The sequence below is a fragment of the Hydractinia symbiolongicarpus genome, chromosome 8, assembly GCF_029227915.1.
Source record: "Hydractinia symbiolongicarpus strain clone_291-10 chromosome 8, HSymV2.1, whole genome shotgun sequence".
NCBI classification, from domain to species: domain Eukaryota; kingdom Metazoa; phylum Cnidaria; class Hydrozoa; order Anthoathecata; family Hydractiniidae; genus Hydractinia; species Hydractinia symbiolongicarpus.
In genome coordinates, this window is record NC_079882.1 from 20,657,723 (window position 1) to 20,671,321 (window position 13,599).

Below are 13,599 nucleotides of genomic sequence, written 5' to 3' on the forward strand. Positions count from 1 at the left end.
ATAAGTAGAGATTTCTAAGAATCATAACATCGTGTCTCTAAAAAATATTACCCTGAGAGACTTGCTCAAAAAATAATTATAGAGCGAGTCCAAGCTTGTCTCGATTGTCATGCGTCATAAATTAAGAGTTCTTGTCAGTTCTGTTTTGTTATCTGATACTTGATCAACAAGCACTCAATTCTCCTCGTGAATGCAATTATTAGTTTACAGGGTACAAAACGCTCGTTCAAAAACTTATGTGGACACAACTTGTCTAGCGCGGAACTTTGGTTATCTGCGAAATTCATCCTGTGACAATTAGTCCCATCCCTAAGTTAGAAAACTAGCACAAAATTTACTCACGTTTTAGCCACTAAACCCTAATACCAATTTATCAACTTGATCGACGAGACAAATGAATATTGTCCAAAGTCCAAAAAGTTACATTTTGCGGGTATTAATTTTTGCAAATAGGACCTTAAATGTTTGGCGAGTACATAATTTTGCGAAAATTAACATTGGGTTGTATAGCTGTGTGCTGCTTGAGAAAAATATTTTGAAAGTCATCATCGGATTTGAAGGGAAAATCATCAGCAAAACAAATTAAGGTATGGGAAAAATTAGTTACATCTGCTTTTAATCCGGAATAGATGTCATTCATTCGCACTGGATGCGAACAGTCAGTGTGGGGTTTTTTTTTTTTGGTTAATGGTACGATAGATAAGGAATATCAGTTTTATTGTTACAATAAAAAAGAAATAAACTATTACAAGTTTTTAAATATATCACCTGATAAATATATACCAACTTCTCGTTGACGATTTGACCAAAAAAGTCCCTGCAGAACACAGAACAATGTCAGCTAGGAATGTCTGCAAGTGAAGGGTTTCTGCAGAAAATATGTTATAGTACTTCCGTTGACTCAGCATACATTACATGACTTTTTACCCGGCATTTCATAGCTGAAATACAAGACACATTATTATCACCCTCAAATATAATCTTATCCCAAAGAGATCTGGGAAAGAGATGACTGACACAGATTCCTTGATACCCAGCCAAAGTATAGAAACACATAAAAATTTTATGCAAAAAGAAAAGAAAAGAAAAAAGAAACGAGAGATGAAGAAAACCTTTCACAATATAATGCTCCCAATAAAGTGACCATTGACAGATTGGAATGCGCTGATTTACTTGGTTTAAACAAGTACAGGCGAGTATTGTACCCATGGTTAAGTATAAAAAATAGGATAATTTTATGAAATATTTTAATGAAGATGCTATCACAAATATGCTAAAAGTCATTTTGAATTAGAAAACGCTAATCCCTGCTGTCATCTTGAAATGTGTCTATCCTTCTTAGTGAATGTCCAGTACTTATTACTCCGTATATAGATATAAATATACACAAATCCGAATATGTAGTGTATTACAAGTCAATTTGATGCATCACAAAGCTTTCAAGACAAAAGATCATTCACCAAAGAAGACGTTGGCTGTACCGAACTTGAAGGTTGAATAGGAACACTCCTAAAAGGTAAATATGCGAAGTTAGAACTTTGACGATGAAAGTTCGTTGTTTACGTAAAATAAATTGAAAGAAAAAAGCTTGTCCACTCTCGATAAGTGGAACTAATTTCCCCGGTCCCTTGGATTTGCATTAAAAATCTCTCTTATTTTATTCGGATGAGTGGAACCCTCGATAAGTGGAACTTTTGATAAGTTGAACCATTATTTTGTTCCCTTGAGCAATATTTATTCATATAAGTGGAAATTAAAAGAAAAATTATCTACAGTACGTGCGAATCATTTTAATCAAAACATTCTTTTTTTTTTTTTGAATGCGAACATTCAATTGCTTTCAAGTAATTAAAACATAAAAACTATATCAGCAGTCACATTGTTCCTTCCCCTGTTTTTGATTATTCGTAAATTCCTCGGTCTCCTGAGATTTCAGATAAGGGAGAAGTTCGATAAGTGGAACCATTTTTTCGGTTCCGTGGAGGTTCCACTTATCTAGAGTAGACTGTATTAGCAAAATTTAATTTTTGTCAACCTTCTATTGGCAAGAGACAAAAAAAAATTTTATAAGTGCACACACCCTATTTTTCTGACATTTTTTTAAAATTCCTGGACAATTCCCTCTTAATTTCATCTATTTGGGAATAAAACGTTACAACTAATGGAACCCCTTTATTTACCATAAAAAATAAATGTAAGCATTAAAAAAAACACAGACTGTAACAAATTGTTATTTTTGAACAAAGTTAAAATTCAATCCTTGTCAATATTTTCAAAAATGAAATAATTTGCTGATATGCTTGACTCTTCCTGACATTTGACAATTTTTTAAAAAATCCTGACAAGTCGTGTCTTTTCTGATAAAATGGACACCTAGAATTAAACCCCAAAACTCTGCGAAATCGCCTAATGCCGCACGACAAACATTTAATCGACACTAAGTGAGAGGAGAGAAGCTAAATATAGACAGGGTAGCAGTAAGAAAGAATGTCCTTAAACCCACCTTTCATTATTCAGCTTTGTTACTAAAAAAAAAAATAATAATAATTATTTAATGACTATCAGGAGATGAAATCGCACTAAGGGTTTAACCCAGCTTGTATCACCTACCTATAGGTGAAAACATCATTAGGTCATTTAATGGGAGAGGGGGTGGAGTGTCCACACGATCGTCGAATGAAGACAGCAAATCGCGTTTCACTGGTTGATCTGCAAATAAATAAATCAATGAATTAATCAATAAATCAGAGCTTTACAAAGACAAGATATAATAGTGTGAAACTTACCTTCAGATATGATGGTTTTTGAAAGATACTTGTTGAAATCATAGTTCTATGAACAAGAACAAACGTAACGTTAATATTTGATAAGCGGGCATAACGGTATAAAACAAATCTTGACGTTACCTCATCTTCATTATTCAATTCTGGTTCATTAAAAACTTCTCCGCTGTCGGTGAAAAGATTACATGCAACATCCGCAGGCTTCTAAAAATACATAAAAAATCGTTTAATTAAACCCACACGCGGTTAATCTCATACTAGACAATTTCCATTTAGGATAACTCATCCTGGGTTCCAACTTCCAAGGCAATCCCAGGATTATTTTCCCAAATGACCTCTTATGGAAATTACTACCGAGACATGTTAATTTATAGCCAATTACTAGCCAATCACTTCAGCATTCAACCATATAGTCATTGTCTCCACTAAGTTTGCAAATAAGGGGCGTACACAAGGCAAGGTAAACTTACAAACAATTTAACGCTCAATGGTCTCTGTCCTTAAGGTGTAATAAAATGGCGTACCCTTTGTGTAGTGACAGCATCAACGCTACGATATTTGGAAGGTGTTTTTCTTGTCGAACGCCGCAACGACTTCACAATTTCTTCTCCTGGATTATCAATCTTCTGTTTCATTTTGGTTTTCTGCTTTTCTGGTGAGGTTTCTTCCAAGGAATCCGCAGAAAATTCATCAACACTTTTCTTAACAGAAACATCAACCGGAATTACCATAGAAACTGCTGGGCTATTTTTGATGTCAGATGCATTGAAGTTGCGTAGCGAACGACGCATGGGTGTCAACACCTTCTTCCCTTCCTCATCGACGGAAGTAGTTATGATCGACACAAACGCACCAGCTGCATCACCCTACGAAGTCGCCCGCACAAGTTATAGCATTGATAAATAACGAAAACAATCTACCATAATGGTCCGATTAAGCGCCAGCATTTTTAAGGCTCCCCCTTGAATATGCGCCCACCTGATAAAAAGGGGGTGCTTAATCGAAAACTACTTTGAGAAACTGGGCGCTTTTTGAAAATTTTACTTTCTTATATTGGAACCCTAGAAAGACAAAACTTCATTTTGTTACATCTTTAATTCAGTTTTATATTTTAGAAAAAAAAACTTTTAAAAAACTTTTTTTTTTTAATTTGTACCAAATTAGAAAAAATTTATGAGCGCCCAGCATTTTTTTAGCGCCCCACTCGATTTTGGATTTTTTGCGCCCATGCAAAAAATCCATAAATTTTTCAATAAGCGTCCAGGGCGTTTGTTCGGATCATTATGGTATATAACCAAAGTGTCATACTTGTTGTTCTTTTAAATTCTTTGCTTTCATTTGTTCTCTGAACTTTTTAAAGTCACTTTTTCTTGTTGATGTCTTGCTTGGAGCTGGTTTCTAACATTCAAAACAAAAAGAAAGTAACACATTCATCCAGAGTCACCGACATTTTGATGGAGCTAGTGTCACTAACTGTGTCACTTTTATATACAAGAGAAGATTTACCTTAACTACTACATTTTTCTTTACTTTGGTAACTTTCTTCACAGCTTTACAGCTATCTTGTGGTTCTTCCCAATTGTTGTTTTGTAAGACTTCCAACTCAGCGAAGCGTTTATGCACATCCTTTACCTAAAATGAGAACAAAAGCGAAATTACGATTTTGATTGCAAACAATCCTAAAAAGTAACTTCTGGGTTAACTAATTTAATTACGCAAAAAATAAACCTGAAAATATATCATTTCCCAAAAACCATCTAAATCTGACGCATGTGCAGCCTTCTCGGCAGTTTTGTCCTAAAAGGAAATATGTTAGTATACAATCAATTAAAAGATTGACGAAAAAAAAAAAACTGCTGATTTTTTTTTTACCTTATGTAATTCTATCAATTCCTTAAATTGTTTAAATCGTTTTCGCATGAACAGTTGAGCTTGTCCAATAGCTGCAAGAATATTCCCATGGTCTGGAAGCAAAAAAGATAAAAAATGCGTTCACAAAATTTTTAAAAAACACACAAACAAAACACATTCATAAACAAGTCAGCTACATTTTATTTTCTGTACTTTGTGCATACTATTACCTTTCTCCGGTGCTGTATTCTCTTCCATTACTTTATTCCACTTTTCGCAACAAGAAGAGAACTTTTCTTCCTCGCTGGAGACTAATGCCGTGAAATGGTTGACACTCTTTTTCATATCAGGTGGTGTCCTCAGCAAGTCAACTTTACTTTGTAACTTTGGCGATTCGATACGCTGTGCAACTGGATCTTCCACCTTGCTTAGAAAATTCTTAGGATTTGGAGTTAAGCTGTTTCTTTTGGAACTTGTGATTCTTGCTGGGGTAATACCCTCTCTTTCTTTAAACAAAGCAACCGGCGTTTTGGGCGTATCTAAGTCACCATTTGATGTGATTTTACTACGTACCAATCGAGCAGATTTACGAAGCGAATCTACTTTTGGATAAACCTTTACACATTCGGGCGTACCATCAACGCTATTGGCTTTTTCAGATGTATTTGGAGACAAAGTTTTTTCCTCACCACTAACTTCTGATTGAATTTGCCCATCTAAAAACTTTCTTGGAGAAAGAGCGTCCCTATCGAATTTAAAATTAATAAAAGCTAGTCCTTGTGGTGGCTCGAACGTTGTAGGCTCATCAACTATTGCTTCTACAGGGAGGTCGATGACTTCAATACTTTCAGCTTGTTTTTGTTCAATGTCATTTAAATCTTTTGGCGAAGAGGTTTTATTATTTTCAATGTTTTCACTTACATTAGGTTGTGTTGATGGCTTAGAGCCAACTTCACTAAAGTTTTTAGTCTTCTCCCTTTTATTTTCAACATTTTTTTTACCTCTTAAAATACGCGTAACAGGTTCATTTTCAGTTCTCCCGACTTTCTTATCATTGTCTAACGTTTTGCTAACATTTGAAGTAGATCTTGTTTGAATAATCCTGTTCTTTTGTGGCGGTTTTTTTGTTAAAGATGGTTCTATAGGGATAAAAAGTACAATAAAAACAAGAACAGCAAAAAGAAAAGAAAAAAAGAAAAATAAAGATGTTGAGCTTACGAGACTTTTTCCAACCTAGGCTCTGTTTTTGACTTGTCTGATTGATCTCCACATTTACGTTCCTTTCTCTTAAAACCTAAAAAACATCAAGTACAGATCCTATAAGCAAAAAACCTGATGACTAAAAAAAACCTCAACTTTAAGTGAAAATATATTCAGGAGTGTTCACCAAAACTTTCTAGCAGCAATTTTAAGAGTAGTGGCTACTTTGCCCAATGTGCAACTTTCCATTGATAACGAGTAGACATTTATTTACAAATTCAGCATTCCTGAATAACCTTTTTTGGAAGGTTAACGAGACAATGTAAATAGTGTCTTTGTCTTGCTTTTGTTTAAGTCAGGAGAAATGGCATGCCAACTGAAAACCCTTTTTCAGAAAACAAGACAGAAAATAGTTTAAAATGATTCTCTCATGCCATTAATATTTTAATATAATAATATTATTATTTAACTTGAAAGTGTCTCGGATACGGAATCAAACAAATCAACCGCTCCTTTTGTGTAATGTAACAATTTAATAAGATGACGGAAATAAATTAAATTCAACATTCTCCAAAGAAGCAAATATCAAAATATTAGATAAAAAAATAACCTTTGGTTTTGTCGGCTGTTTCGTTGAGTCGATTTTCTTTCCCACAATGATGATATTCTCCTTCTGATTCCTCCTCCGATTCTCATCTTTATAAATATTGTTATCTTTGTGTACTACATGCTTGACAACAAATGCTATAAAATACAGAAAGAAACTGGATCAAAACAAGAGTTCAAAGTAACATACAAGCTTTTTTTATAAGCTTGACATTTTTGAGCATCCGTAGGTCATTTTTTAAGCAAATGCTAAGCATTTTTTGAAGCCTAAGAAGACGTTGTGAAGTTTTTTTGTTTCGTGTACAGTTTCTTTCTACTCTTTAGGTTTTAATTAACCAATGTATAGTGAGAAATAATGTAATATATTTTTTTCCACAAAAGCATATTTGGAGCCTGATCATGTGCTTTTCATAAGCACGTTCCAATAAGTATTGAGCCTGAAGAAGTACTTTTCATAAGCATCATTTAGCCTGATTTTGGAATTTCAATTACTTATAAAAAAAGACACATGTGGTACAGGTTCGACACTTTTCTTTAAAAGAAAATTCCAAGAGATTTCAGGATTTTTTTCCTAATATTTCTCGGAAAAATTCCACTTTGAGTTGGGCACAATACCATCAAATGTACACAATAAAATAAACACAATAATGTTTCCAAAGATTAAAACTTTAGAAACAGGTTATATGGCAGTTTACCGCAATATGGTATTTTTCAAATGTCCTGAACCAATGCAAACACAAAAAGCTTTTAAACATTATAAACAGTTTAGCCCCATCAAAGTTTTCCAAATTCGATCGTAAGACACAAAATGAACTTTTTTTTAGTTTAAGAGAAAGAACAAACTCAGAAATTTACAAGAGGTGATTACCCTGCAAACAAATAATTCTATGTTACACATATATTCTATAAATGGTATAAAAGTAGGACCAGATAGAAGACTAGGCTATTTATAGTAATCTATAACTATTTTAGGATACAAGAAAGATCCAAAAGGGTCCACGTAGTTGGAAACCCAATCCCCTGAAATTTTGTAGCCAGGTTCTATATCTAAATCCATGTTTCTGCCTGTCAAAACCTATTAGAAAAAAACGTTTGAAAATGACAATGTGAAAAGATTTGATAAACTCAGTAAACTAGGCTTGTGGCAATTTTTAAAATTGGCAACGTTAGAAAATTAGGGTGACTTATCTATGCATAAGAGATCTTGCTTTCATAGGCACATTTAGTGACTATGAAAGGCAGATAAAGTAGAAAAATGGAATTAGCAAGACTACAATTTAATTTCTAGAACTTTTTCTCAATACCAATTTGTTGTTTTTTGGTATGTTCTGATTTCTTTGAACACGAGTTCCAATTAATAGGATGTTTGCATTAAATATCTGTTACAGAATGAAGATAATAGCTTAATCTCAAAGTAATAAGGGGTTACTTTTAAAATAAGAAGGTTGTGGTTCCTAAATAGAGGGGGTTGTTTTAAAAATAGGGGGTTCTTACCCCTCTGCCAATTATGGACTGGATTTTCTTTTCCCTACAAATCTTTTACTTTTACATAAAAGTGGAAATATTCTTAACATACATGGGACATACTTAGCAATGGTATGCATGAACAAACATTAAATATTACCTTTCGGTTTCTTGCTGGCTGCTTTCTGTTTCTCCTTTTTAATTTTCCACTCTTTAAGCATTTCTAATCTTGATGGTATGACCTTTTTAGATTTTTCAATAACTTTCGAGTCATGAATTGATTCTGCAGAAAAAAAAAGATTAGAATTAAATTTTAAAACCCTGCACAAACTTCACAAAAGGACAGACACAAAAACAATGTGGATGTCAGTCTTTTCTAACCAGTGTAAAAGCATCTATACCATTTTTTTGACATAGCGCAACATGAGTTAATAGTATGAAAACCAGGTTTTTCGTTTGTTTTATTTCCTACCAATAGCAAGAAGCATTAAAAACGGTATGCATATTGCTACAAAGGTGGTATGGTACACAAAGTTTCCTAAAATTATGAAAGAGTGAACACACTACTGAAGCTAATTGACTTTGCCTCTCTAAGGAAAAAATAAAACGTCTGCAAAAGATATTAGTTAATGTAAAATTTCATTCAGATCCCTAAAGTAAAGAAAAATTCAATGTGTCTCTAAAGTGCCTCTAAGTTGGCTTTGCTGACCTAATATTTAGTGAAGGCTATTTAGCAGGCAAACATTGGCACTCTTATGACGACTTTTAGTACTTTTATTTTACAGGGTTGTGTATCTACGAAAATTTTAGTTTACATCAATGTTTCAGGTTTCAATTTTTGATTGAATATGGTCCAGGCACTAATACCCTTTATAAGTGCCTAAAATCCTAGATAAGTAGTTTTGACTGTCAAATTCAGGTCTTTTGCCTTGGACTAGATTTATCCTGATTTATTCTGCTGCCTGAGGTGTGATGAATAATTTAAAATTTCCGAAAACTACAAGTAGGACAAGATTGTCCAAAGAATGAATGGGACAAGTTTGTAAATATCACACCGTATTTTAATGATTTTTGGACATTGCTTGGTATTAGTTGTTTTAAAGGGAACCCGAGGTACAAAATGATGTTAAACTTATACTATAGAGCTTAAAAAGTTAGCTAACAAGTCTTTTTAAATTTTTTTAAAAGCTATTCTCATTCTCAAGATATTCACATTTAGAGAATTTTGGATTTAATTATGCTGCATGAATTATGATGTCATCTCTTATAATAATACAGAAACTGTGTCTGTTTGTAACAGGCAAAATGGATATGCTTATTTTCCTTTGATGTAGCCGAAAAAGTTATGTCTTAAATGTTAAAATTTCTGACGTTACGGTGCGACGTCCATAACACTACTTTAACGTCAATATCTTATACTAATTTAATGAAGCCATTACAGTGCACCTAAAACTTTAAGGCTAAATAACTTGGAAACGAGGTGATGACGTCAATGATTTTTCACCGTGTATGTAACTAGGGACCACCTAGGACCAATTTGGGTAAGTTTTCCAAACCTGGGTCATCAAATCCGTTTCGGAATGGACGGGTTGATGACGTCATCTAAAAACCTTCAAACCTTATTATCTCCGCAACCGTTTGTAAAAATTACATAATCCTATACATTTTCTTGATCAATGTTTCAAGATCTGTTCGATGAAGGCAACAGGTATACAAATTTCAAAAAAAAATTTTGGTTTGGATGGGGCCATTGGTTACGTCAGCAAAATTTTTAAACCTTCATATCTCATTAACCGCTCATCAAAAGCACATGATCATATACATTTTCTTGATCAGCGCTTTAAGCTGTCCACAATAGAGGCAACATGAAAACAAAATTTTAAATTTATTTTAGTGGATGGGTTGCTGACGTCATCAAAATTTTTATCCTGCCTGAGTGGATTTTTCCATGGGCCTTATCGACTAGTATTTCAATAATAGCAAATTTGGACATTTTCTTTCATCAGTAAATTTAGACCTGTTAAGGGGGTGTGCATTCAAACTTTATCAATGCATAGATATTATAAAGGTTAATTGGTTAACATAATTTTTTTTGACAAAATGACACTCGCTTGCTTGTCCCAGGCCTCTTATTTTTTTGCTGACGACTCAATAACTCGGGATCTGCAACTTGGTTTGCAATCAAACTTTGTGGGTAAGCTTGTGTAAGCCCTATATGTTTACTCACAAAATTTGATTGCAAACCGACATGCAGATCCCAAGTTGAGTTCGTTGATGTTCATAAAGAATAAGTTAAAAAAATTTGATTTTAAACTTTACAGTCAGAAGTTCCTAAATATGAAATCCCTGTTTCATAACAGCAAATATTAACATAGTTATTATCGTTTTTCTTATTTCCAGGACACAAAAATGATAAAAATATAACACTTTAAAGCTACAAAATTGTTAGGTTTTATCAGCTTGTAGCCCCAAAACAAAAAGAGAAGTTTTTTTGTAATTTTTTTATGAATATTTTTTTTAGTTAATATACTATTAAAGAGTGCTTTAAATAGGATAAGGAGATTGAAAGAACAAGGATAACCAAAGGAATGATAAATTACTAACAATGTTACTTTTTTATCAAAATCATTCTCCATAACAGGTTTTTTTGGCATTTTGACTAACTTAACTTTTGGAGACCAAGCATTTACAGCATCCCTGAAAATTTTAGCAAACTAAGCGGATTTATAAACAAATTATGAGGAAATTTCGCTTTTTTGCAATGTCAAAATCAGTGTCTGATATTTATGAGCTTGTCCAATGGTGCATGACTTCATAGTGTTCCCCACCAAAAACGCACATTTAAAGCCTTTAAATGTGTTAGGCACACAGAAAGTACACACATTATTGTTTTTAAATAGACATATTAACTATGAAATATTTCTTTTTGTAAAAGAAAATGCCTTACATGGATTGTGTGCAAAATAGTTGACTGCAAATGAATAGGGAAAACACAAAGGTGAGAGCCATTTCAGTGTTTGGGTAGTGGGCACTGTGAGTACTTTACATTTGATCTTAATAATGTTTGTTGCAATGGTATATATATACTTTATGTTCTTAAACATCTATTGCAAAAAATGTCTTTGTTTATATACATATACATACAATCAATAAAACATCAAAGTTTATGACTTCAAAAACTACATCTTATCAGAAAAAACGAAAAAATACATTTTTAAGAAACTAAAAATAATCACACCTACCATTAGATATTTCGAGGGTCTGCGGGATTTTTCGCTTCACTTTAACTGATAACCCTCTTGCTTGCTTGCATCTAAGGTTGTTTTCTTTCCTCTTATAATCACGAGCATCATCTTTGTCATATTGATTTACTTTTAATTGTGGTTTAAATAATAATGCATCCATTTTTATAAACTAGACTATAAGCACTATTAACATGAAGTCATTAAATAAGCATATTATACACAGAGGAATCACAACTCATAAACATTGTGACTAGGAATTCAACATCGTTTGCTTCAGAAGAAAACATGTTAATTTTATCACATAAAAATATGTTTCTATAGATTTTTAAAGAAGTACATACTTGTGTGTAAAGCACATTTACCTGATGACCTTTAAACTTACCTGATTAACATAAAAAAATTCAATTTACTTGTTTTTGTATAGAAGTAGAAGACCTTTATTTTAATTATTAAAAAAGGTTATATAAAAGTCCACTATTGGCTGGAAATTAGCTAATAGATGACTTCCAGTGTTTACATTTTTAAGGGATTCTTGCGCATGCAAAAATCGACCAGACTTTAGGTTAAGAAAGTCAAATTATTTCTGAAGTTTGAAAAAAAATCCGCTAAGGATTAAGAAATTTCAAAAATTTGTTCGATGCCTGAAAATTCTTTATCGTTTGCGAGCATGACTGCTCTTGTCATCAATTCCGATAACTTTTATCTACAAAACACGCCCCTGAGCCTTCCAAGATTTATCCAAATGTGTGTATTGCATGGACAGAAATCTGCTAAAAGAGGAGGGGAAGAGGTCTGATTCTTTCTTAGCAGTGATATCCCCACTACAGGTCCAAAAAAAAACTTTCAAAGGCCCCCTACTTAAGTTCCCACAAGAAACAGCTACTTTAGGATGTGGGGTAGCCATTTTTTGTATGTGCGGATCAGGGTAAACCCCCAAAACAAAGTTGCTAAAAAGAACCATTATGACATTGTGGGTAGAAGGTAATTTAGATCTGGGTTAACATCATCGAATATTAAAAAAAAAAGAACTTTAAGAAAAATGAGGGGCATTTCAGATTTATCAGCAAAAATTAAGGTAGGAAATTTGAAATATCATGCGGTGTCCACTGCTGGTCTGCTCTCTATCTCACGGAAAAACCTTGAAGCACTTTTAAAATACTAATAACTAATGCTGAATAATGCCGAATACACACAACTATAACTTTTCCAATTTTATTATAATACCAGTACCATTCGTAAAAAAATAGCAAGGAAAAATAAAATAAATACACCAGAACGCAACACAACCTTCCAAACCGAAAAAACGAACTTCTCAGCTGATAAAAAGTGCTTGCTTACATTTCAAATATGGCCTTGTTTTCTTTCTATTCCTAACTGATAGCGCTATTACATTAAAGCATGGTGCGTGTGTACACACCTAAACAATCCTTGCCGCCATACTCGTAAAAACGGCCCAATAAAGGGCCGTTGTTTTTCCCCTCAGCCCTCTTCTCCTTAAGCTAGTATACCCAGCCCGCACAAGATGTCTTTTAAGACGTCTTAAGATGTCTTTTTTAAATCTTTTGTTAGAAAACGATATTAAGATGTCTTTAATGCATCTTCTTAAAAACGTCTTTCAAAAGACATCTTTTATACGTCTTTTGAAAGTAAATAAATTCGAATCTTGTAGTATACGCATTTTAGATGTCTTTTAGAAGATCTTCAAAAGACGTCTTTTAAAAGACATCTAAAAGGTATCTAAAATATATCTTTTAAAAGACGTCTTTCTCTTCTTGCTATAATGCATCTAAAACGCGTCTTTTAAAAGACGTCTTGTCCTATTTCTAAAAGTGGTCTAAAATGCGTCTTTCAATAGACGTTCGTTTTTTATATGAAAAATTCGATTTAAAAAAACTAGTATAGGGGGTCCTTTCGTACAGATTTTTCAAACTTCCACGGTCAAACCCTTATAAAAATCAACATACAGTTTTTCACTTGTGACATCACAGATTTTTCATCGCGCCTCATCCCACAAAATCCGCTGACAATCAGCAAAATTCAAATTTTGACCACTTCACAAGAAATCCTGAATATGTACGTAACAAATAGAAGATGAGTTGGTTTCAAAATGTGCTAGAGCGTCTTATTACTCAATAAATATGGATCAAAGAGCTTGAAAAGGAGCCCAGGCTACTCAAGTATGTTTCGGATCAAACCAAAACGTTGGAAATGTGTAATTGGGTGGTTGAAATGTATCCCTACCAGTTCGAATATGTCCCGGACCGGTTCCAGACACAGGACATGTACGATAAGGCTGTTGAAAAGGATCCCTCCAGGCTCAGGGATGTACCGGACCGATTCAAGACGCGAGATATGTGCAACAAGGCCGTTGAGAAGCAAGATCTTTAAAAGTTTTTGGACACTAGGTAATAGGCGCGACAACCAACGGATTGGTAAGTATAGGTTTTAAT

The 13,599-nt window shown here is 33.5% G+C and overlaps 1 protein-coding gene across 3 annotated transcripts; it reads right to left on the minus strand.

Annotated features, from left to right (window-relative positions):
• Window positions 1-700: 700 nt before the first annotated feature.
• LOC130654790 (disks large-associated protein 5-like) lies at window positions 701-11,348 on the minus strand. 3 transcript variants are annotated; one of them, XM_057457417.1, is made up of 16 exons: window positions 11,147-11,347; window positions 8,065-8,187; window positions 6,445-6,578; window positions 5,853-5,928; window positions 4,865-5,773; window positions 4,656-4,747; window positions 4,512-4,580; window positions 4,290-4,415; window positions 4,092-4,181; window positions 3,308-3,649; window positions 2,907-2,987; window positions 2,787-2,832; window positions 2,611-2,709; window positions 2,504-2,525; window positions 1,413-1,509; window positions 701-941 (listed from the first exon to the last, which is right to left on the minus strand). In XM_057457417.1, exons 1-15 carry the CDS (start codon window positions 11,307-11,309, stop codon window positions 1,440-1,442), a joined length of 2,442 nt encoding a protein of 813 aa, XP_057313400.1. In that variant the 5' UTR covers window positions 11,310-11,347; the 3' UTR covers window positions 701-941; window positions 1,413-1,439. The 3 variants fall into 3 exon arrangements, with proteins under 3 accessions (XP_057313400.1, XP_057313401.1, XP_057313399.1); XM_057457418.1 differs by having other exon boundaries at window positions 701-1,509; window positions 2,907-2,984; window positions 11,147-11,348; XM_057457416.1 differs by having other exon boundaries at window positions 701-1,509.
• Between the last annotated feature and the right edge of the window lie 2,251 nt (window positions 11,349-13,599).

What these genes read in the sequence shown, in the direction of transcription:
- LOC130654790 (XM_057457417.1), bottom strand. Translation starts at nt 11,309, where the DNA reads ATGGATGCATTATTATTTAAACCACAATTAAAAGTAAATCAATATGAC. An exon ending in GACCCTCGAAATATCTAATG is followed by an intron (nt 8,188 to 11,146) that starts GTAGGTGTGATT and finishes TTTTTTCTGCAG; the next exon opens with AATCAATTCATGACTCGAAA. An exon ending in AAAAACCATCATATCTGAAG is followed by an intron (nt 2,710 to 2,786) that starts GTAAGTTTCACA and finishes ATTTATTTGCAG; the next exon opens with ATCAACCAGTGAAACGCGAT.